At 41.9% G+C, this 25523-nt stretch overlaps 1 protein-coding gene across 1 annotated transcript in view; it reads right to left on the reverse strand.

Annotated features, from left to right (window-relative positions):
• WDFY1 (WD repeat and FYVE domain containing 1) overlaps positions 1-25523 on the reverse strand; it is a 91504-nt gene that overhangs the window by 41576 nt on the left and 24405 nt on the right. The window contains exons 3-10 of the mRNA XM_073625960.1: positions 15679-15752; positions 11170-11224; positions 10648-10798; positions 6614-6726; positions 4326-4452; positions 3776-3881; positions 1382-1483; positions 919-1049 (exon numbers count right to left, since the gene is read on the reverse strand). Coding sequence (XP_073482061.1) covers positions 919-1049; positions 1382-1483; positions 3776-3881; positions 4326-4452; positions 6614-6726; positions 10648-10798; positions 11170-11224; positions 15679-15752 — 859 coding nt within the window. The remainder of the gene's footprint in view (positions 1-918; positions 1050-1381; positions 1484-3775; positions 3882-4325; positions 4453-6613; positions 6727-10647; positions 10799-11169; positions 11225-15678; positions 15753-25523) is intronic.

A 25523-nucleotide genomic window follows, 5' to 3' on the forward strand; every position in this document is an offset into this window, starting at 1 on the left:
GAGGAGATATACTGTATATACTATTAGAGGAGATATACTGTATATACTATTAAAGGGTGAATCTGGTAAATATCATCAGACTCAGAGATCTATTTTTTATTTAAAAAAACAAACAATGTCTTCCCCGACAAATGACAAAAAATTTAATTTTAAGAACGTTCGTTCGATTTTCTAATTGTGTGGTCAAAATCGCATTGTCAAAGGATCTGCGGGAAAAGGTAGTTGAACTGTAAAAAAAAACAGGAAAGGGATATAAAAAGATATCCAAGGAATTGAGAATGCCAATCAGCAGTGTTCAATCTCTAATCAAGAAGTGGAAAATGAGGGTTTCTGTTGAAACCAAACCACGGTCAGGTAGACCAACTAAACTTATTTATATAATTTATTTACAGTAGAGATTATTTGCTCTATTTGTACTATAAAGAGCTAATTTTAGTTTTTTTTAACCCCATTATGTTACTGGCCGATTAATCGATTATGAAAATAGTAATCGATTAATTTCATAATCGATTAGTTGTCGATTAATCGATTAGTTGTTTCAGCCCTAGTATAAATACTAATTTTCCTTCTCTGGTCTAAGTGAACACCAAGACACAGACAAAGGGCCCCAGGTTGGGACCCAAGAGTGCCGACTTTTACCAGTCAAATCCAGAAGCTCGGAAGAAACTTCTTGTGTATATCAACAGATGCTGCCACCTCTGTAAGAGCTACATTTTTGCACATCCTGGATATTAAAAATAGACAACACCACTTTTCACTCAGGTAGAACAGAAGAAACGAGACAGATAATAAAAATATATAAAAAAAAAACCAAAACAAAAAAAAAAAGTAGAAACGTATTTGCAAGCACGAAGGACAATTAGCTCACACAATAGTTAAAAAAGTGTCCTCTATTGTCCCCACCACCCCAATACTCACTCCTCATCTTTGATGGTTTCATAACAAGAGTCACAGACCCGAACCTGGAACTCAAAGCCCATGATGGGGTAACTGGATCTCTTGGAGCTGCATTTACCACAAACAGCCTGGCCGCACTTTCTGCAGTGATGCTGAAATAAAGAAACAGACAAATTTTGCTCAGTAATCAGCAAGAAGACAAAGGGGGTTATTTACTAAAGGAAAATCCACTTTGCACTGAAAGTGCACTTGGAAGTAAAGTCGCTGTAGATCTGAGGGGGACATGCAAGGTAAATAAACAGCATTTTAGCTTGCACATGATTGGATGATAAAATCAGAGATCTACTCCTTAGATTTAGAGCGACTGCACTTCCAAGTGCACTTGCAGTGCAAAGTGGATTTGCCTGTCGTAAATAACCCTCAAAGTGAAATTGAATGCAAGAATTCGAAATAGTTATAGAGAAGAGATTGTCACTTTACCTACCTGTCGTAACCCAAGTGTCTTTGTATCCCACATCTGCCTAATGTTCCAGAAGAAAGGCTGTGCGCATTTCTGGCAGGAATCACTTTCTAGCCACTGAGGAGCCTGTAATGCATCAAAAGTATATGTGAACTGCAGGAAAATATAAGTAAAGACAGAATAAACCAAGTCTGTTTTGAGCTAATCACCATTTCTGACACTTTAAAGCAGTTTCACCCAAAAGTGGAAGTTCTGCTTTAAGCACTCCTTACCCCATGACATGCCACATTTGGCATGTCATTTTGCTGGGGGGCCCTAGGTGGCTCGAGCTAAAGTTATCCTCTCCCCCTCCCTCCCTGTAGTCTTCTGGGACACGTCATAGGTTCCAGAAGATTGCCCAGCCATTCAGAAGGCGCAGCGCGACTCGCGCATACGTAATGCGAACCCGGCTGTGAAGCCGGAAGCTGTCACAACCAGGTGCCCACACTTGTAATTCCGGCGCCAGGGAGAGCCGAGGGTTTGAGTGCCCGCATTACTGGATCGTGGGACAGGTGAGTGTGTGTTTTTTAAAAGTCAGCAGTCACACTTTTTGTAGCTGACGACTTAATAAACACAAAAAACGGCTAGAACTCCGCTTTAGGAAACAAAACCCAGCATATAGAGCCTGCCCTGCTCTGTCATGTTCCTTGCTTCCGATTCACTGCTTAGTCCAAAATAACCCCTGGAGCCAAGAGGCAGATGCTCTAGACTATTTTACACCTATATTAAGGGTACAATATGCGATATGTTGCCAAGTGAAACCCTGCGCCCCCCCCCCCCCCCCTATAATGACCACAGTTCCAAAGCTTTGCAGTTACATTTGTGAAAAAAATAGTAAATGCACTTTTTCTGCAAATATATGTATTTTTTTTTTCTTTTGCATAAGGTGGACTTGGCCTTTAAGCAACCCTGGGTGCTTGGGGAAAAGCTTCTTTACCAGAGTGACAGTTGGCAAGCATGAGAAAGTGCATTTCAATTTAAACTGCAGTGTTTGCTTTGATGGGTCCTACATTCAGGAAAAACTCTAAGATATGGAATTCAAATGGGAAAGGAAACCTTTCAGCAACAATGTGCAAATGATTTTACTTGGCAATCCTTGAATGAATGCATGACTTTTGTCTGCCATATTATCCTAATCTGTCCAACCAAATGCCTACCAAGGAATCTTATTACAAATAGCAGCACCTCTCTTCACTGTGGATGGCACACAGAGATTTGGGGTTAAAGTTCAGTTATGAAAATTATTCATAAAATAATGGCTTGTACACCCTATAAGAAAATTGGGCGAACGTTTTCGTCCAAAGAATTTTCGTACGATTTTCGTATGGTATGTACACAATGTTCGACAGCCGATTCTGACTTTTCAAATGAAAATTCCGAAAGGGACCAATTCCCCAAATTATCTTGTACGGGAACAGAATGAACGATTTTTGTTTAATGTGTACCTTTTCTTATGATTTTCTTACAAGAAAAATCAGGAAAGAAAGTCTGCAAATGATCAGAAACAAACAAAAAAAGCCTTTGTCATACTAGAATTTTTGTTCATCGGCTCATATTTCCTGTGAAACGAGGAAAATCGGACGATCATTCGCCCAATTTTCTTATAGTGTGTACCCCACTTAAGCCTGCATTCACATCTGAGCAGAGCATATTCCTGGTGATTTTGAAATGTTTACAAGCGTTTTTGCACATGTATCAACTTTCATAAGTTTGTTCCTGGGCTAGGCAAGGGGAGGAGAGGAGTTTTTCGGTGAGAACATTCACGTATTGTTTCCACTAAAGTTTATGAGACAAAAATGGACTGAACACTCTCAAAAATAACTTACATTAATTTTAGTGCCCAGGGCTACTGGGCGTAGGACTGTAAACGGGGACGATTAGAAACAACGGGATTCTGCATGCTGAGCATAGTCAGGCATAGGGAAAGGAGCAAAAAATGTTCAATTGTGAATAAAGTTTCTATACCCAAATGTGCTAATAATGTAAACGTTTGCATCTTGGTTTCAGTGAATTCTGGTCACGAAAGGGTTAACGTAGTACAGTGTAACATGTAGGCGATACCCCTTTCCTGGAATACCCATAGATTACAGCATGACTGATTGTACAGTTGTGCCTTGAAGTATGCATATCTACAAAATGTCATTTCAACTGTAAGCATAAAAGACATTTGTCTACAATGTTAGAAGCATTATATTCAGTTTGCCCTTTAGTGTAAAGCAAGTTTGAGCACCTCTTTACTGTGCTGATAACTTTTAGATTTACAGGTGGGCTGTGATGGTAGAACAGAGCACACCAAAATTTAAGAAACACTAACATGAGGTATTGTTCAGTTTTTAAAAATCAGATTACAAATAAAGCAACACGGAAATAAAGACATACCTCTTCTCTATCAATATCCATATTCCATACACAGATTCCTCCATCAACAGAACATGACACCAGCTGGCGTGTGAGCTGCAGGTAGCAGAGTCCCTGCACCTTGTCACTGGGCAAAGAAAAAAAGCATATTGATAGTTATTACAGGCTTCTCATACAGTCTACCAATATTGTCTACAGATTTTCTGAAAGTTTACTAAATCAATTTTAAACTGATGAGCACACAATGCAAAACTCATTTTGCATCACGGTAATTACATGCACCCCCCTCCATTTAATGACAAGTGATGTCACACCTTTCAATCCATCAATTACTAAACCTTTCTAAAGATAACAATATGGTCCTGATGTTGGTCATCATCCTGTCTCACATGCCATGTACATAACCAGTGACTTAGAGTACATCACTCTAGGGCTTTCTATTACATTAAACTGAAGCTTGGCTTGGGGCCAGAATCATCTTCATGCAGCTCAGACATGTGTCAGCACAGAACTGAATGGAGTAGCGTCACACACAAAATAGTGGAAGGATGTGACAAAGAATGATCCTTACTGGTGTCCTTGGAGAATTATTGTTCGTCCTTGTCTCCCTCCAATATCCCACAGTATAATACTGTGATCTGCTGACCCTGAAAAAAGAAACCGTTGCACGGGATCCCAGTACATACAGGAGATGCTACCTAAATGGAACAAAAATGCAATATGTGTCATGGTCAAAGTCCTCTATAAACACCAAAACATATTCAAAATGCGTATTTTATGAGATACAATGAATTAAATAATTTAGTCCACAGTTTTAGTAAATAACCCCATCTATGTCTAAATGAAAAAGAGGGGTGGGACCGAAATCTGATGGACTGAGAAGTTTACATTTTTTTAAAATATTAACCTGTCAATGAAACAAATTCATAGAGATTCTACTGATGCAGTTTTGGTGCTACTACAGGCTTCCTTCAGTCCTGGCTACAGATACCTGTTCAATGATCTATTGTTGACTAAGTGGCCAGGTCATCAAGCATGTAGCCAGCTATGAAGGACGCTTGGAACGGTATTTTTTTCTTAGGAAACGTAAATATTTCAGATCCTGTGTAATGCCGCGTACACATGATCGCACATTCCGACAACAAAATCCATGTTATTTTTTCCCGTCGGATGTTGGCTCAAACTTGTCTTGCATACACATGGTCACACAAATCTAGTCTGAAATTCCGAACGTCAAGAACGCGGTGACGTACAACACGTACGACGAGCCGAGAAAAATGAAGCTCAATAACCAGTGCGGCTCTTCTGCTTGATTCCGAGCATGCGTGGAACTTTGTGCGTCGGAATTGTGTACACACGATTGGAATTTACGACAACGGATTTTGTTGTCGGAAAATTTGAGATTCAGATCTCAAATTTTGTTTGTCGGAAATTCCAACAGAAAATGTCCAATGGAGACTACACACGGTCGGAATTTCCGACAACAAGCTCCCATCGAACATTTCCCGAAGAAAAATCCAACCATGTGTACGCAGCATTACTAATGAAAAGAAAGTCTGTTCTCTTTGCAAAGGAGTTTTTCCCAGAGCTAGGTGAATGTGGCTTTGCAAAGAACACCTAATGACATGCAAGGGGAGATAATAAGAAATAAGAAAAAACGAATAGCATTTTTGCTTGCACATGATTGGATGATGGACATCAGCAGAGCCTCACTTCATTCACTAACCTCTGTGAAAATGTCCTCTGCATAGTGCAACTTCCCCTGCAAAGTGAACAGTTTATTTGCCTTTATTAAATCAACCCTATATCTAATTTCCCTTCCCCAGCAAAACTATTAAAAAGGATAAGTTCACCTTTTTGAAGGAAAAAAAATAAAATAATAAAAATAAAATTGCATTTATTTTTTTTTTTTTTTCACATGAGCCTGCAGAGCATTGCAGCTGCGATCAGTGAATCACAGATGCAATGTCAGGCTCCTGCACACACTGCCTGCAGCTCTGTTGCCCTTATCTCTGCACAAGCTGTTACAAAACTTTAGACAGTGTGTGAATGGACTACAAGCATGCTAATCAGCATGCTCGCAGTCCATTGAGAACTACAAGCCGTCTGCTGCTGTGGAAGATAGGACTTGTAATTTTCTCATTCAGAGACCCCTGTAAATGAATCCAAAACACAATGTTCCCCATGCACACATTCAAGAAAACCGTCTGTTGAATGATGCTGGGTGTTGTAATGACCTCAGCTGGAAAACGCGGAGACTCAAAGTGAAAAAAAATGTCATCCACACACCAAGGATTTCTGGAAAGGGTCCAAAGCTTTATTTCATGGTCACATAATAGATATACAGCAACGTTTCGGAGCCTTGCCTGAGGAAGGGGCCCTGTGTGGCTCCGAAACGTTGCTATATATCTATCATTTGACCACGAAATAAAGCTTTGGATCCTTTCCAGGAATCCTTGGTGTGCGGATGACATTTTCTTCACTTCCAGTAAATGAATGACGCATCTGTGCAGGGAGAGGGAGAGGGGGGGGGGGGTCAATCAGGGATGCAGAGGGCAAGTTTGGAGCATGTTACACCCTAAATATGGGTATAATGTTCAACATGCTCCCAAAGGTGAACTTGGCCTTTAACATAGCTTTATTTTAGCATTAATGTGTAGGTGCAATTTAAAATGGTGCAAGCTTGCTTTTGTCACTGCCTTTTTCCTCGGAGGAAACTGATATTCTTCCTTCATGAACTGTAGAACAGGAACTTCACGGTAACATGCTATTTTTATAAACAGTATATAAAATTTCTATATTGGTCAGTACCGGGCACCCAATTTAAAGACAAAATGATAAAGTTATTTGAGTGATTACCTTCATGGCCCTTAAGTGTTGATACCACAGAACAGGTGTCTTTCTCCAGCTTTAGCAGTGTAATCAGCCCAGAAAAATCACCAACAAAGGCATATCTGGTTTCTTCATCGTATCTGAACAAGACTTTTGTTAAGGATCACCTGGCTTATTACAGAGAACAGAAAAGGACAAGATATAATACTAACCGCCTAATAAACTGCAAGTTGCCATGGAGACAGTTCTAGCCCTTAGTAAAGCTGTATCAATAGAACCGACAAATTATAACCCAAAAATAGAGAGCAAGATAAAACGTCAACCCCTTTACAGATCATCATTAAAGGGGTTGTAAACCCTCGTGTTTTTTCACCTTAATGCATCCTATGCATTAAGAAGAAAAAACACCTGGCAGTGACCGGCCCCCCAGCCCCCCGTTTTACTTACCTGAGCCCTGGAACTTGACCTGGCGGGGAAGCGCTGTCTCTCTGCCCGGGGTTCTCGGCTCTTGATTGGATAGATTGATAGCAGCGCAGCCATTGGCTCCCGCTGCTGTCAATCAAATCCAATGACGCGGGCACCGGGGCCGAGTCATACATTCAGCGGCTATTGACGCCGAATGCTGGACTCAGGAGTGCGCCCGCAAGGTAACCCCCTTTGGGGGAGCGCATCTCCTAGGGGGTTATCTGCTGTGGGGAGGAGCCACAAGAGCCGCCGGGGGACCCCAGAAGACGAGGATCGGGGGCCCTCTGTGCAAAACAAGCTGCACAGTGGATGCAAGTATGATGTGTTTGTTATTTCTTCAACATGCAAATTCTGGATTTCCCAGGAAAAGGCAGATACAGGGATTAGACTTCGAGCACAGCTGGTGGTGTTTTTACACATGAGGAATCATACAAATGGGAGATTGATGTTGGATAAAATAGCTTAGAACCTGTTAAAGGACAATTCCAATCAGTTGCTTAGACTGGACAGGTCAATAAGAGACTTGTGTGTACATGTACCTCTATGGAGTCATTGCAAGAACTGGAATTGTAAACGGGGTGAGTTAATCCCATCCAGGACACTACCTGCATGGAGTATGCATGTTATCCCTGTGCTTGCAAGGGTTTCCTTTGGGTAAGCTTGTTCCCTCTCACGCCGTAAAGACAATCTGCTAGTTCAATTGGCTACTATCTAAACTGGTCCTTATAGGTACAGTGGATATAAGTATAAACACCCCTGTTAAAATGTCAGGTTTCTGTGATGTAAAAAAATGAGACAAAAATAAATCATTTCAGAACTTTTTCCACCTTTAATGTGACCTATATCTGTACAACTCAGTTGAACAACTAACTGAGTGTGCACACCCTTAACCACTTACAGACCGAAAGATTTCCCCCCATAATGACCAGGCCATTTTTTGCGACACAGCACTCCATCTCTTTAACTGGCAATTGGGCAGGCAATGTTGTACCCAAACAAAATTGATGTCCTTTTTTTTCCCCACAAATAGAGCTTTCTTTTGGTGGTATTTGATCACCTCTGCGGTTTTTATTTTTTGCGCTATAAACAAAGAAAGAGTGACAATTTTGAAAAAAAAAAAATCAATATTTCTTACGTTTTGCTATAAATATTCCCCCCCCCCCCCCCCCCAAAAAAGTCTTCATCGGTTTATGTATTCTACATATTTTTGGTAAAAAATGAATGGTTTGAGCAAAAGTTATAGCGTCTACAAAATAGGAGATAGATTTATGGCATTTTTTTTCTAGTAATGGCAGCAATCTGCGATTTTTAGTGGGACTGCGACATTGCGGCAGACAGATCGGACACTTTTGATACTTTTTTGGAACCATTGACATTTATACAGCGATCAGTGCTATAAAAATGCACCGATTACTGTGTAACTGTCACTGGCAGGGAGGGGGTTAACACCAGAGGGCGTTCAAGGGGTAAAATGTGTTCCCTGGGAGGTGTTTCCAACTGTGGGGAGATGGGACTGACTGGAGGAGGAGAGAGATCGCTGTTCCTAATAACTAGGAACAGCAGACCGCTCTCTCCTCCCCTGTCAGAAAGGGGATCTGTCCGTTTACATTGACAGATCTCCATTTTGGCTCTTTTTTTCTGCGATTGCAGGTGGCTGGCAGACATTGCGGCCGCTGGCCACTTGCAGCAGGCGCGCACGCCTGCTATGGCTCTTAAAAGGAAGACGACGTACAGCTACGGCGATTCTCGTGAACGAGCCGACCTGCCGCAGTATAATGACGGCGGCTGGTCGGCAAGTGGTTAAACTGATACATTGTTGAAGCACCTTTTGCTTTTGTTACAGCACTCAGTCTTTTTGGGTATGAGTCTATAAGCATGGCACATCTTGACTTGGCAATATTTGCCCACTCTTCTTTGCAAAAACACTCCAAATCTGTTAGATTGCGAGGGCATCTCCTGTGCACAGCCCTCTTCAGATCATCCCACAGATTTTCAATTGGATTCAAGTCTGGCTGGGCCATTGCAAAAAATGTTAATCTTCTTCTGGTGAAGCCATTCCTTTGGATGTATGCTTTGGGGCATTATCATGCTGAAAGATGAAGTTCCTCTTCATGTTCAGCTTTCTAGCAGAAGCCTGAAGGTTTTGTGCCAATATTGACTGGTATTTGGAACTGTTCATAATTCCCTCTACCTTGACTAAGGCCCCTGCTCCAGCTGAATAAAAACAGCCCCAAAGCATGATTCTGCCACCACCATGCTTCACAGTGGGTATGGTGTTCTTTTGGTGATGTGCAGTGTTGTTTTTGCGCCAAACCTCATCTTTTGGAATTATGGCCAAAAAGTTCAACCTTGGTTTCATTAGACCATAACACATTTTCCCACATGCTTTTGGGAGACTTCAGATGTGCTTTTGCAAACTTTAGCCGGGCTTGGATGTTTTTCTTTGTAAAGGCTTTCGTCTTGCCACTCTACCCCATAGCCCAGAAAAATGAAGAATACGGGACATTGTTGTCACATGTACCACACAGCCAGTACTTGCCAGATATTCCTGCAGCTCCTTTAATGTTGCTGTAGGCCTCTTGGCAGCCTCCCTGACCAATTTTCTTCTCATCAATTTTGGAGGGAGGTCCAGTTCTTGGTAATGTCACCGTTGTGCCATATTTTCTTCACTTAATGGTGACTGTCTTCACTGTGTTCCATGGTATATTGAATGCCTTGGAAATTCTTTTGTACCCTTCTCCTGACTGCTACCTTTTAACAAAGAGATCCCTCTGATGCTTTGGAAGTTCTCTGCGGACCATGGTTTTTGCTGTAGGATGTGACTGAGAAAATGTCAGGAAAGACCTACTAGAACAGTTGAACTTTATTTGGGGTTAATCAGACACACTTTAAATGATGGCAGGTGTGTACGGACTCCTATTTAACATGAGTTTGAATGTGAATGCTTAATTCTGAACACAGCTACATCCCCAGTTATAAGAGGGTGTGCACACTTATTCAACAACATTATTTAAGTTTTTATTTTTACTCCCCCCCTAAAATATTTCAGTTTGTTTTTCAATTGAGTTGTAGTTTATAGGTCACATTAAAAAGGTGGAAAAAGTTCTGAAATTATTTATCTTTGTCTCATTTTTTTACATCACAGAAACCTGATACTTTAACAGGGGTGTGCAGACTTTTTATATCCACTGTATATGTATGCACAAAAAAAAGGGACCTTAGATTGTTAGCAGAGGACAGAGCAGGGACTGATATGAATGCATGAGTTAAGGGCTGCGTAAACTGTTGGTGTTGGTGTGACCCAACAAAATAAGTATTAAAACTTCCTGTATCTAGGCTGCAAGTAGTAACATACATGTTCTTAAGCACCCCGTGCAGCCACTGTTGCATTTAAATTTGACATGACTGTGCGCTGTTCGGCCCACACAGCTACACCATTCATTGTCATCTGTGGCAGACGAACTTGTAGTTTCAATGGACTACAAGTGCAATAATCCGTACACTCATAGTCCATTGATACTTCCTTCACCTTTCTAACTGAAAGCTTGTACAGAGTAGGAGGAATGGTATAAATTACAATAGGCCCCAAAGGATACTGAAGGCAGGATGCCCAAGCAGAGAAAGCATATCTGCCCACCAAGGAACCACTCTGAGTGCACATCCAGGTTAGGAACTTATCCTGCCCAGTGCTAATAACCCACTCAGGTCCAGGAGAGTAAATGACCTCTGTCACTCGGCTTTGATGAGCTGTACGGGCAAAAGAGAATTATCCGTTAGTGAGACTAGCTGCCAAACAGTGAGCTGATTACTAAAGGCAAAAACACTGTTCACTTTACAAGAGAGTTTTCACCGGAGCTTGGTGAATGAGACCAAACCCTGCTGACTTCCATCACACAATCATGCTCAAGCATAAAATGCTAATTGTTTTTAATTTTCCTTGTAGATGATTTGGTATTCCTTGCAAAGTGGATCGCTAAGCTATGGGGAAAATTCACTTGCACTGTGCAACTTCCTTTGCAATGTGAACAGCCCATTTGCCTTCCATTGTGCCAGTAAAAGACGAACAGTACAAAGTACAATGATTGTGCAATACAATTGTATAATGATTATGTACATACCTGGGTAAGTTTTCACAAAGTTCATTTTGTTGAAGTCATCAGAGATTACAAACTCCTACAATACAGAAAGAAAAAGATTAGAATAGGAAACTGGACGTATTAAAAAGGTATCAACTTTAATGAATAGGCACAGGATTTAATCTTCCAGACCTTTACCACAGAAATAAAAAATAAGTGACTGAGTAGCCATTTCATTAAGAACCCTTTCACACTGTCAGTTTTAGAGGCAATTTACTGTTGTTTTAGCTGCGCTTTTTGGCAACTTGGCAGCGGTGTCCATTCATTTCAATTGGCAGGGGCGGTGGAGGTGCGGTGTATTCACTGCTCCTAAACCGCTTCAAAGATGCTGCTTGCAGGACCTTTTCTAACATCCTGCAAGTGCACCACCCCAGTGTGAAAGCACTCGGGCTTTCACACTGGGGCTGCAGGGTAGGCGTTTTTCAGGTACTATACAGGTGCTATTTTTAGCCCTTTAGAGCCTGAAAAACACCTCCAGTGTGAAAGGGGTCTGTCTAATGGCTATAAAGCCTAGTACACACTAGCAGTTTTTTTCTGGCTGAACAAAAAAACAAAACAAAAAAACAAACACACAAACTGAAGAGCTTGGGATAAGCTGCTGTACCACCTTTTTGATGTTAATACAGCGATTCTGCACATAGCAGTCACCGATCAGATCCCGATAGTCGGTCATGACCGATCGACCAGTTTCTTGTGGATCTGTTGCTGTGCACATGGGCTGAATGTCGGACGGTTTTAGGATTATCTACCATTGGTGCATATACAGCACCATCATGTTTCTGAGTACAGCGTGTGCTGGTTTTGAGAGATTAGGGCAAGGCTATACCAGCAGCAACAGAGAGCAGTTGTGATGTCGGGAGAAACAGCTGTAGAATGACAAGTGGATAGGAGGTGCATGAATTAAAGTATCTATGGTCAAAGTTTATTTCATGTTCAACATTAAATTTCAATTATTTCTAGCCTCCTCTTATTAATCTGAATGACCATCAAGTTTGTAAACTGACTTTTTGAAGAATACAGCACATTTACTTCTTTGAATTCTGGGATACATATTCAGTATGCTCTGTGAGTAGGCACTGCGTGTTACACATTGCACAGAGCCTGCCTTCTGAACTACAGAAGTGCTGAGAGGAGGAGTTTCAGGAGGCGGAGTCAGTACAGGAACCACTGCTTGCAGGCTCATCATCCCTACGTGCCAAAGTATTATTTCACTTTTATTTGCTTATAAGCATCATAGCTTGACACTGGGCACAGCAAGTCACTTCCTGACTGGTAAGATCTGTGCAGAAGAGGAAATCGGTGCTTGCTGCCCAATCGCAACATGGCTAGGGAGAAAAAAAGTTATACTGTATATTATATGTATGTACAGAATGTAGGGAAAACTCCCGCATACAGAGAAGACATTGTTTCACATGTTGATATTCCTCAAGGCGATTGGGTTTTTTCTTTTTTCTCTTGACATATAAACATTGTTGGAACCCAAACACAAAATAATCTGACAAATTCCTAACAATGAATTACACTGTAATTATTTCCATTCCTACCCGCAGTTTATAGCACTGTTGCCATTCCCCATCATATAGCAGGTGTATAATTACATCTTCATCATGAGGCAGACATTCATGAAGCTTTGCTGAAGCAGGGGTTTTCCAATTCTCTACAGTCTGTAGACCACTTTAAAAACAATGGAAATTGTAGCAGCCACCTATGCTTACGTCCGCTGCTTGGGGGTAAAAAGAATGACCTAAATCATCCCCTAAAAGGCAGATGTGGCTCTGTGTTGCAATCTGTTTCCCGTCACTAGATTTACCCCTACCTACTGCATACAATTACAGCACAGTGCAGGAGATGCCCAGGGACCACCAGTAGTCTACAGACCAGAGTTTGAGAAACTTGTTCTACAGCTGTTTCCTACTGGTCACCAAATTCTCACCTCTGTATGTTCAAGGATTCCCTGCTAAAATAAATCACTATCACCTCATTAGGGTTTTTAGAGGGGAGGTTGAAGATTCCCAAGAGTCCTGTCTTTTCCCCATGAGAACAATGAAGTTGGAATGCATGATTAATAATGTCAAACACATTATGCCAGCACCCAAAGTTTTGGACATCTCTAGACAATATGAATGAGGTCCCTTTGTACCAAGGTAAATCTAAGGCATAGCAGGGAGTCTACGGGAAAAGAGGTACATTCTTCAAGAGGAAGTAAAGTTTTCCTGTTTATTTGTACCTACAGGTAAGCCTATAGTAAGGCTTACCTGTAGTACTGTAAATATCTCCTAAACTTGCACCGTTTAGGATGTATTTACTATATACGCTGCCGCCATCGACGCATGCGCACTGAAGAAAAGGCCCGCTTCTTCAGGACCATTGCAATGCGATGCATACTAGCTCATTATACCTTCGTCTTTCAGATTTTTATTTTTTGGAATTTTTTTTCAGAGGTTTACAACCTCTTTAAGCAGATTCAATATACCAGGGGTTTCCAAAGTCCAGCCCGATTGTAAATTTTTTGTTGTTGTTGTTTTCCACATTTTTCAAAAACTTGTGGGAAAAAAAAAAAAATGACATTGTCAAAAGACTCATTATGCCTCATAAAATATATGTTGGGGTGTGCTGTGTAGGAAATACACTGTAATTTGACAGACATGCTTGTGATCAAATAGTAACATTTAAAAGGATAAGTTCACCTTTTGTAACATATTCAGGGTGTAACATGTTACAAATGCACCCCCCCCTCTAGGCAGTGAGTGGGGGAGAATCTTCTCTTCCCACTTGCTGACACAATTTGAAGAAAACGCGACCGTGCGGCACTCTGCCCACCTGGATTCATTCACAGGGTTCTGTGAATAAATGTACAACTACCAACATCCTTTGCGGCTGTCGGCTTGGAGTGCTCAATGAACTATCATGGCTCTGTTGAGCGCTGTGGTAGTTCATTAATTCTTCATGTCAGTGGGAAACAGCCTGACTGTATGATGTATGGGCAGACAGCTTACACTGACAAAATGAAAAAAGAAAAAAGATGCGCTGAATAAATGATGTGGTCAAACTATAGTAACTTGTGAATATTAACCGTAGATCAGACATAATAAAGATATGAACTCTCTAAGTAATAGAGCTCCATTCGGCTCCTCTCGCAGTCCCGCCCCCTTGGCCCAGCTCCTAGATGGACATAACACAGGTCCAATGGCAGGACTGGGCATGACTGCGAGCGGAGCCGAGTACACAGTACACTCGGCTATATGTATTTCGGCAGCGCTTACTCCTCTCGCCTTCACAGTGAGCGGGATCGGCGTATAACACGCACCCACGATTTTCCCCTGATTTTAAGGGGAAAAAAGTGCGTGTTATACGCCGATAAATACGGTAGTTCAAAGTGACAGTTCAAATGATGATTCCTCAACCCTCTATTCCGTAGTGACATGAAACCACGACACCCAAGAAGATGTGACAGGGTAAACAGGAAAGATCCTCCACCAATAATAATACTGCCGCTTACCAGCTTGCTAGATCTCTTGTTAAGGAGATTACAAATGGCTGTGGCTTTTTCCCCAGCCCCGGGTCTCTGTGCTTGGATAGCAAGATGTTCCCAGACACTCCACTCAGGATATCCTCAGTGCAAATGGTATTCACTCATTCCCCATGTAAGGATTATCCTTTAACAGTCTGCTTTCGAGGCTGCTGGCAGCGGGCTGAACAGAGAATTACACCTGAATGTACACTATACTGCCCTCTTGCAGCCATGTGCATAAGCCCTTATGTTTCTAATTGCTTCATGAATGTGTTTAAAGCGGAGTTCCACCCAAAAGTGGAACTTCCGCTCATTTGTCTCCTCTCCCCCTCCGGTTCCACAACTGGCACCTTTCGGGGCGGCTACAGGATATCTGTCTTTGACAGGTATCCTGTTCCCACTTCCGGGAGTCCAGGCCATGGCCTGTGACATCACCGCGGGGCTGCCTCCTCCTCCCCCTGTCACCGGGCCTGTAGGAGAGAGGAGCGGGCCTCTCGCATGCGCAGTAGGGTTCCTGGCGTGAAGCTGTAAGGCTACACTGCTGGGTACCCTTACCCGCAATGGCGGCGGTGGCAGCACCCGACAGCTGATGGAAACATCAGCTGAGGTGCCGACATTGCGGGACTCCAGGACAGGTAAGTGTCCTATTGTTAAAAGTCAGCACCTGCAGTATGTGTAGCTGCTGGCTTTTAATTTTTTTTTTTGGGCGGAACACCGCTTTAACTGTATTTATCTGAGCAAAACTAAAACCAGTTTCAGGGAGGGAAAAAAGCAGAAAAGGAAAACAGAAAAAGCAGAGCTACAGCCCACAGTAACTAATCAGGTAGAAAAAGCAGAGCTACTGCCTACAGTAGCCAATCACATATAAGCTTTCGTGGTTAAAAGGCTTGATATGAAGGGCAACACTTTGCATTTTCTGTGCTGCCGATTATCCAACTCAGTTCTAACTGTATTGGCAACAATAGAATAGATTGACTCACCACATTGGCTCCACTATCCTGTCCCACAAAAATCTTCCTGCTCTCATGGTGGTATGTCAATGCTGAACATGGAGCTGAAAGAAGACAGACAATTAAATATTACTACTGTAATCCCAAAAGTGTTTAATTGTCTTAAAAAGACTAAAAAAAAAAAAAAAAAAAAATGGACACTCAAAAGTGTCACTCAAAGGGTCTTCCAAAGCAGTACTCTAGGTATTATTTCTGCTATACCACATAGAGTTAGAATTCAATATAAGTAATGAATCAATGTTTTTTCATCAACAAATCCATTTAGTGTATACACCAAACTAGCTTTACAAGGATACGGTACCATCTGCATTTAGGTTCATGGTATATATGTAAAGGTCAACGCTGCTTCCATTATAGGCTAAGAGGCAGCACACCAGTAAGTGAGCAGTTAAATGTCCTTCCTTAACATTTTGTTACATTCAGTTTCTTCAGTTCTGAAAAGCTTCAAAAACTCTTGTTTCTCATGCATATCAACTATTTCTGTAAGGCCCCTTTCACACTGGGGCGGTAGGGGGCGTCGGCAGTAAAACAGCGTTATTTTTAGCGCTGTTTTACCGCGGTATTCGGCCGCTAGCGGTGCGGTTTTAACCCCCCGCTGGCGGCCAAAAAAGGGTTAAAACCCCTCGTATACCTCGGGCTTTCACACTGAACAAACAGCTGAGGCTGTTTAGGGGCGGTTTGCAGGCGCTATTTTCGCAAACCGCCCCAGTGTGAAAGGGGCCTAAGCCAAACTCTGCCTATCTACTTGCTGTCCTTGGGCCATTAGACCCCTTTCACACTGAGGTGGTTTTCAGGTGCTTTAATTACAAGCAAACAGATCACAGGTAAGGATGGTTACCTTTAACCACTTAAGGACCATCCTCGTTTTGGATTATAGGCGTTTACATGTTTAAAACAGGTTTTTTTGCTAGAAAATTACTTAGAACCCCCAAACATATATGGTTTTTCTTCTAACACCCTAGAGAATAAAATGGTGGTCGTTGCAATACTTTTTTTTGCACCGTATTTGCGCAGCGGTCTTAAAAGCGCACTTTTTTTTGGAGAAAATCACATGTGTGGTTTGACCACCGTTTTCATATGCGGGCGCTACTCGCGTATGCGTTCGCTTCTGCGCGCGAGCTCGTCGGGACGGGGGGGGGGGGTTTAAAAAAAAAATTTTTTTTATTTTTATTATTTATTTTACAATATTTTATTTATTTTTACACTGTTTAAAAAAAAAAAAAAAAAATGGTGTCACTTTTATTCCTATTACAAGGAATGTAAACATCCCTTGTAATAGAAAAAAGCATCGCAGGACCTCTTAAATATGAGATCTGGAGTCAAAAAGACCTCAGATCTAATATTTACACTAAAATGCAAAAAAAAAAAAAAAAAAAAAAAAAAGTCAATTAAAAAATTACATTTGAAAAAATGTGGTGCCTTTAAGAGGCGTGGACGGAAGTGACGTTTTGACGTCGCTTCCGCCCAGCAGTGTCATGGAGATGAGTGGGCGCCATCTTAGCCTCACTCGTCTCCAGACACACCACAGAGGAGGATGCGCTAGCCTCCGCCGCTACCGACGGCTCCGGTAAGTGGCGGAGGGCACCGGATCGCGGCGGGAGGGGGGGGCCCTCTCCCACCACCGATAAAAGTGATCTTGTGGCGAATCCGCCACAGTGACCACTTTTATCTGAAAGCCAGCCGCTGCACGAAAACGGGGATACCGGGGTTATGGCAGCTAGCTGCTGCCATAACAACGATATCCGCCGCCAAAGTTTGGACGTACATCGTCGTGCGGCGGTCGGTAAGTGGTTAATAGCCATTCAAACCCCTTTGTGTCAGCTTGTGTGCATGTTATCAGGCCAAAATCACCAGGGTATGTAAACTTTTGGTCAGGGTCATTTGGGTAGTTTCTGTTGCCATTATGATTTAAAAAGATTAAAACACAGTTGACGGAATAATAAATGGCTTCAGCCAAACACTAACCATGAGTGAAAAATGTTTTTGTTTTATCATTCATATTCTCTGAATAATGGCCAAGAAATCAAATTCTGCCAGGGTATGTAAACTTATGAGCGCAACTGTATGTGAGAATTAAAAAAAATCAATAAAAAAATCCCCGGACTTCAAGTAGTTTAAAAAGGTACTGGTCATTTTAAAAAGGAGAATCCTGAAGAGATCTTGACTGTCATTATGACAGACATGGCAACTGAAAAATCACCAGTACCAGATATTTCTGGACTTCGCAATAATAATGACTTCCTTCAGATGGAGTACAAAGATTTAAAACCCAGGAACTATCCAGCTGATGAGATTACTGCTTGTTAGTTGACAACCAACTTTCCAGGATATTACAAGGTTTGTTTAGCTTTATCCACGTCAATCCACCCAAAAGCACAGAAATCTTTTCTTCCATTTACATAGTTCTCCAAAGAAATGAAAGTTTTAGGCCTCATGTACACAGGGCAGTTGAAAACCCTTTTTTGAACACTGGAAACAGCTAGAAACCAATGGTGAAAAACGTTCATTCTACAGCTTTTACATACTGAGTTTATGCGAGTTTAGCAGCAATTATGAGCTTTTGAGGTTAAAATTTTTTTTCAAAGGTAACCTCAGGTGACCCTACCAAATGCCCACAATGCATGAAAAACAAGCCAATTATTAACTATTTCAGCCATTCTGTGAGAGAAGAGCAGCAGCAGAGAGAGAAGTGTGCTTGTAGATAGCAGTCCTATTTTTTGTGTTTTCACTATGGATCCCATCATGAGCATGTGTGAGGAAATGTTCCCGATGTTGCTGAGGCTCCGAAGACGTAGAGAAATTATGTGAGAGGACCAGAGTTCGTTGCTACTGGACTCACCCATTGATGCAGGCAACAACATGTGGTGAAATGTGTTTTTTCAACATTTTTAGGTTTAAAAATTATAAATGCAAACACGCGGTTACAAGCATTTGACGTTTAAATTGCCGGTAAACTAAAAGTCCTGAACGTGATTTTTCTGCTTTCAAAAAAATGCCAGTAAACTCAACTGCCTCTAAACTCCTATAAACGACTGTGTACATGTACATGGAAAAAACGCCCAACTGCTCCAAAACTTCAGTTTAGTATCTGTAGTGTACATGAGGCCTTAAAGGGGTTGGAAACCTTTGTGGTTTCCAACCCCGATGCGCTTGTGTAACCCAGACATGGTGCATCTCAGATTGGCAGGAGGGCTCTATGTTTGGCCCTCCTAATCACATGACGGCCGTGTCCAATCACAGTTGTCATGTGATGTTAACAGAGAGCCGGTTGCTAGGCGATCGGCTCTCCTCACACATTAGTTGTCGGTGAGGAGAGGAGAGCGGATCGCTGCAGCCAGTTGGTGAACAGTGAGTATGAGCTTTTTTTTACAGCTTTTTTACACACTGATCATCCCAGTAAAATCATGTCCCAATGATTATCTGCCCACATATGTCCGTGATCACCTGCGCACATCTGTACATGATCATTTGCGTACATCTGTCCGTGATCACACGAACCAATTATTATACACATTTTTTTTTTTTTTTTTTTTTTTTTTACTAGACATGTAGCAGAATACATTTTGGCTTAAATTTATCCCAAAATTCGATTTTATTGGATTTCTTTTAAAATAGAATAAAGAAAATATTGTTTTTTTTCCAAATTTCCACTCTTTTTTCACTTATAGCGCAAAAAAAAAATAAAAAAAACGGAGTCATGAATAAACACCACCAAAAGAAAGCTCTATTTGTGCAAACAAAATGATAAAAATGTAATTTGGGTACAGCGTAGCATGACCGCACAATTGTCATTGAAAATACGAGAGCGCTGAAAGCTGAAAATTGGCTTGGGAAGGAAGGGGGCGAAAGTGCCCTGTATTGATGCAGTTTAAAAAAAAAAAAAAAAAAATCCACTTCTCTTTTAACACTGCAGCTTATGCAAAAGTCAAGAAACCTGCTTAGCTTATTTGCCAGCACAGACTAAGAGCACATTCCTGTTCATGGGTTTTGTGGCTGCACCTGTTGCCTCATAGAGTGCCACACAGCTGACAGGAAGTGTAAAGTGCTGCAAAGACAGGCCTGCAGAAAGGAGGTACTGGCATGAATGCCAGGAAGCCAATAAGAGCAGAAGGGAAGGGGGACACGTGACAATACTGCCATGGGACCCTCCACTGAGCACAGCTTTACATGGGCAGTGTCAAGGATTTTTATGCCACACTTACAAAATCAGACACAGCATGTGCCAGAACACATTTTAAAAAGCATGTAATGAACTTCTCTTATTAGGTCTGCAATTTAAAGACTAGCCTCAGTTTGAGATTTTGGCACTTACATGTTTAAAACTTTTTTTTGCTAGAAAATTACTTAGAACCCCCAAACATTATATATTGTTTTTTTCTAACACCCTAGAGAATAAAATGGCGGTCATTGCAAAACTTTTTTTCACACCGTATTTGCGCAGCAGTCTTACAAGCGCACTTTTTTGGGAAAAAATTCACTTTTTTGAATTAAAAAAAAAACAGTAAAATTACCCCTTTTTTTATATTGTGAAAGATAATATTACGCCAAGTAAATTCATACCCAACATGTCACGCTTCAAAATTGCGCCCGCTCGTGGAATGGCGTCAAACTTTCACCCTTAAAAATCTCCATAGGCGACGTTAAAAAAATTCTACAGGTTACATGTTTTGAGTTAGAGGAGGTCTAGGGCAAGAATTATTGCTCTCACTCTAATGTTCGCGGTGATACCTCACATGTGTGGTTTGACCACTGTTTTCATATGCGGGCGCTACTCACATAAGTGTTCGCATCTGCGCACGAGCTCGTCGGAACAGGGCGCTTTAAAAAAAAAAAAAATTTTTCTTATTTATTTTACTTGATTTTATTTATTTTTTCACTGTTTAAAAAAAAAAAAAAAAAAAAATTGGGTCACTTTAATTCCTATTACAAGGAATGTAAACATCCCTTGTAATAGAAAAAAGCATGACAGGACCTCTTAAATATGAGATCTGTTGTCAAAAAGTCCTCAGATCTCATATTTGGACTAAAATGCAATTAAAAAAAAAAATTGTCATTTGAAAAAATGACATTGAAAAAAATTTGCCTTTAAAGCGGAGTTCCACACAAAAATGGAACTTCCGCTTTTTGGAACCCTCCCCCCCTCCGGTGTCACATTTGGCACCTTTCAGGGGGGAGGGGGGGTGCAGATACCTGTCTAAGACAGGTATTTGCACCCACTTCCGGCATAGACTCCCATGGGAGTCTATGCCTCTTCCCGTCCCCACCGCGTTGTCTGCTGGGAACACACAGCTCCCAGGAGAGAGCGGGGACCATTTGGGACGCACAGCGCGACTCGTGCATGCGCAGTAGGGAACCGGGAAGTGAAGCCGCAACGCTTCATTTCCTGATTCCCTCACCTAGGATGGCGGCGGCAGCTGCCGAGAACCGAGCGGGTTCTCGGCGTCCCCTGCTGACATCGCTGGACCCTGGGACAGGTAAGTGGCCATGTATTAAAAGTCAGCAGCTGCAGTATTTGTAGCTGCTGGCTTTTAATATTTTTTTTTTTTTTGGCGGTGTGGGTGAACCCCCGCTTTAAGACGTATGGGCGGAAGTGACGTTTTGACGTCGCTTCCGCCCTGCTATGGTATGGAGACGGGTGGGGGCCATCTTAGCCTCACTCGTCTCCATACCCAGCCACGGATAGGACCCGATTGCCTCTGCTGATGGCTCCGGTAAGTGGCAGAGGGCGCGGGAGAGCGGCGGGAGGGGGGGCCCTCTCCCGCCACCGATAACTGTGATCTTGCGGCGAATCCGCCGCAGAGACCATCATTATCGTAAACACGACTGGCTCCTGAAGAGATGGATACCTCAGTTGTGGCAGCAGCTGCTGCCGTTACCGAGATATCCATCTTCAAAGTGCCGACGTATATGTACAGGAGTCCGTCGGCAAGTGGTTAAAACTGAACTTTGCGCACATATTGACTTAAATCTTTTCCTCAGCAAATTATATAAATCTACTTTTTGTCCAAATCCTTTTGCAAACCAAGTCATAGTAGTGACATAAATCACTATGCATAGCTTGTGCAGAGAAGAGCTGTGGGAGGGACCCAGTAGGCTCCACCCACTACAGGACCCGTCACCTGCTCAGGGAGAGAGAGCAGCAGGGATTGGTCTTTATTAAAAGGAAGCTCTTGAACAGAGGTGAAATATGGGATTACGGTCTTGTATTCAGACAATATTTTTCAAATATACCATTGAAAGGGTTTGTTAAATGTGATTTAAAAAAAAAAAAAAAAAAGGGGGTTTGTCCTGTCATCTAAATCTGCTGCCTGTGCTGCATTCATTTAAAGTTTCAATGTTCCCAGTTATCGCTAAGAACAATTAAGCAAGGGGTGAAATGTCCTTGTTGCAGTTGGACCAATGAAGTAGTTATTGGATGTACACAGATCATCAGTGTGCAGCTTCACATTTGTGCAAGTAACCCACCCATGACTGAGGTGAATACACTGTGGGAATCATGGTTTTGTGCGTGCAGATTATAGTTTTTTATTTTTGTTCAGTTAGCACTGTCCATCCACCATCAAATCACACTTTATACAGTGGCAGGAAAAAGTATGTGACCCCCTTAGAATGAACTGCTATTCGGCAGTAATTTGACGTAAAATGTGACCTGATCCTCATCTTAAGTCACAACAAAAGACAGACATAATGAGCTTAACACTCAAACAATTCTAATTTCTTGTGTCTTTATTGAAGACACCCATTAAACATTCACAGTGTTGGAGAAAAAGTAAGTGAGCCTTTGGATTTAATAGCTGGTTGAACCTCTTTTGGCAGCAACGACTTCGAGCGAGTGCTTTTGATAGCTCTGGATCAGACCTGTACAACAAATTTCAGGAGAAATTTGTGACCATTTCTCTTTACAAAAATGCTTTAGGTCAGACACATTTGTAGGATGTCCAGGGTGAACGGCTCTCGAGGTCAGTGCACAGAATTTATATGGGGTTAAGGTCTGGGCTCTGACTTGGCCACTCTAAAAAAAAAAAAGCCAGTCTGTGGTGGGTTTACTTCGATGCTTAGGGCCATTGTCCTCTGTGGTGTTCTGCCATGGGTACCCTGCCTGTTTAAAAGGCGTATGTATGGTGGACTCATGAACAGGGACATTTGCCAGTAACAGTGATATCGTCAAGCCTTTGTTCTGCATTACCTCATTGATGATTCTGCGTTGTGCACTGGGAGTCATCTTGGTTGGGCGTCCACTACTAAGAAGACACAGTACTAAGCTGTCTCCATTTATAAACTATTTGTAGACAGACAGATGCTTATACACCTTGAGATTGCTTTGTATGCCTTTCCAGCCTTACGCAGAACTACTCTTGATCATATGATCTTCAAAGAGCTCCTTTTTGCGAGGCATGATTCACACCAGCTGATGCTTTTTATGAACAGCTATCTTAAAATGTTTGAGTGTCTTTTATCAATCAAAGCAGGGCCATCTTTAATATTGATTGGACTCTGGGCAAACATTTTTTTGCCCCCCCCATGAAATTTCATTCTCCACCTGCTCTGAGAAATTAGCAGTTTCCTGAGTCAGATCAGGCAGCTATTGGTTGGCAGAGGTTACAGTGTATCATTAATGCTCACTGACTGGCTGCTAGAGGTTACAGCACACATTATGGCTCACTGATTATTTGCTAGAGGTTACAACACATGACTTCTGCTTGTTGATTGGTTGCTAGAGATTACTGTACATTAGTAATGCTCACTAATTGGTTGTTAGAGGTACTGCACATTACTACTGCGCATTGATTGGTTGCTAGAGGTTACTGCATATCCTTACCACGCAATGATTGGTTGCAAGAGGTTAGTGCACATCATTACTGCTCGCTGATTGGTTGCTAAAGGTTACAGCACATCATCTCCTCACTGCCTGCACACCATGGACTGGGCAGGTGAGGGGACCTATCAATAGACAGAAAACTCCTAGGGATCCTAGGACTCCTGAGATCAGTGGCAATGCTTGAGGGGGGGGGGGGATTAATGGCAATGCTGGGGGGTGGATGTGATCAGTGGCAATGCTGGGGGAATGGGATTAGTTAGGAGGCAGTACACTGTGGCAAATTCTGAATCATGTAGAGCAAAGCTGGAAATCTTTGACAAGTATATAGTGATAGTGGTGGATTTTACAATGACCACCAACGTGAGGGGGGATTTGCACTGACCACCATGTAAAGGGGTATTTTACGCCACCCACCAATATAAAGAGGGATTTCAACACTGACACCAATGTAATAGGAGCATTTACACCAACCACCAGTGTAAGGGGGATTATATAATGACCTCCATGTAAGAGGGAATTTACACTTATGTCGAGGAGATTTGTACTGACCACTTATGTAAGGTGACATTTCTACACTGACCACCAATCTTAGGACATTTACACTGACCACCAGTGTAAGGGCAATTCTGCACTTACCACCAATGTAAAGGGAAACACTGATCACCAATTTAATGAAGAATTTATACTGACAACCAATGTAATGGGGGATTTTACATCAACAACCAACAAAGGGGGATTTCTACACTACACAAATAAGGGGGATTTACATGGACCACCAATGTAAGGAAGGATTCAAAACTGACCACAAATGCAAGTTTTTTTTCCTGATTACCAATATAATAAGAGGCGTTTCTACACCAGACACAGATGTAATTGGGATTTACACTGACCACTAATGTAGTAGGAGCATTCACAGTAACCACCAAATTCCACAATGGCAAATTCTGAATCATGTAGAGCAAAGCTGGAAATCTTTTGCAAGTATATAGTGGTGGATTTTACACTGACCACCAATGTAAGGGGGACCTTCACACTGGCCACTAGTGTAAAGGAAAGGATTGTACACCAAGCCCCAATGTAATGAGAAGATTTACACTGATCACCAATGTAACTGAGACATTTAGCCTGCGTTCATATTTGTGTGTGTCGGGAACACATGCAAAATCGCTTTCCTGAAACCACAGAAACATGCTGCCCTTTAGCAGATACACAGCAGTGCAATTAATTGTTAATGACACCCTCATGCAACTGCTGAGATGTGCATATTCACATGCACAAAAATTCACAGTGCTGTGGGACCATGTTATTTTGAAAAAGGGTTCCACCTCAGATTTGCATACCTTTGCAGAACAGGCTGATGTTAGACTTATGCTGGCCATACACTATACAGAAAATCGGCCGAACACATTTTCGAAAAACGAACGTTCGACCGTGACCGCAAACGATCGTGCCATCATATAATGGCCGATAAATTGTTTAGTGGACATGAATAAATAATTTTTTGTTCGTTTTTTTACATATACCTAGTGCAGACAGTTCGGACGGGAAACACATTAACCTTGCAATTTATCGTACGTTCGGCAGAAATTTTCCAAACTTCCCGTTCGTTTTTTCCCCACAAAAACGTCACAAACGATTATCGATTTGTGCCCATTAACTTGCCGAAAAACGAACGAAGTGTCTATACGAACGTTTTTTCGGCCGATTTTTCGTATAGTGTATGGCCAGCATTAGGCTGGATTCACACCTATGCATTTTTAGTGCTTTTTGCATTTTGCAGATTTGCACTACAGATCGTGTTCCATAGGAAACAATGTTAAATGGACTGTAGTGCAAATCTGCAAAATGCAAAAAGCACTAAAAATGCATAGGTGTGAATCCAGCCTTTATGACCACAGTTATAGGCAGGACTTTCAAGCATGCCCCTTTACCTCCCCAGTGTGCAGCATTCAGCAGAAGAGATGGTGGATATGACCTCGGGGGGGCATAATATACA

The sequence above is a fragment of the Aquarana catesbeiana genome, linkage group LG04, assembly GCF_042186555.1.
Source record: "Aquarana catesbeiana isolate 2022-GZ linkage group LG04, ASM4218655v1, whole genome shotgun sequence".
Lineage (NCBI taxonomy): Eukaryota > Metazoa > Chordata > Amphibia > Anura > Ranidae > Aquarana > Aquarana catesbeiana.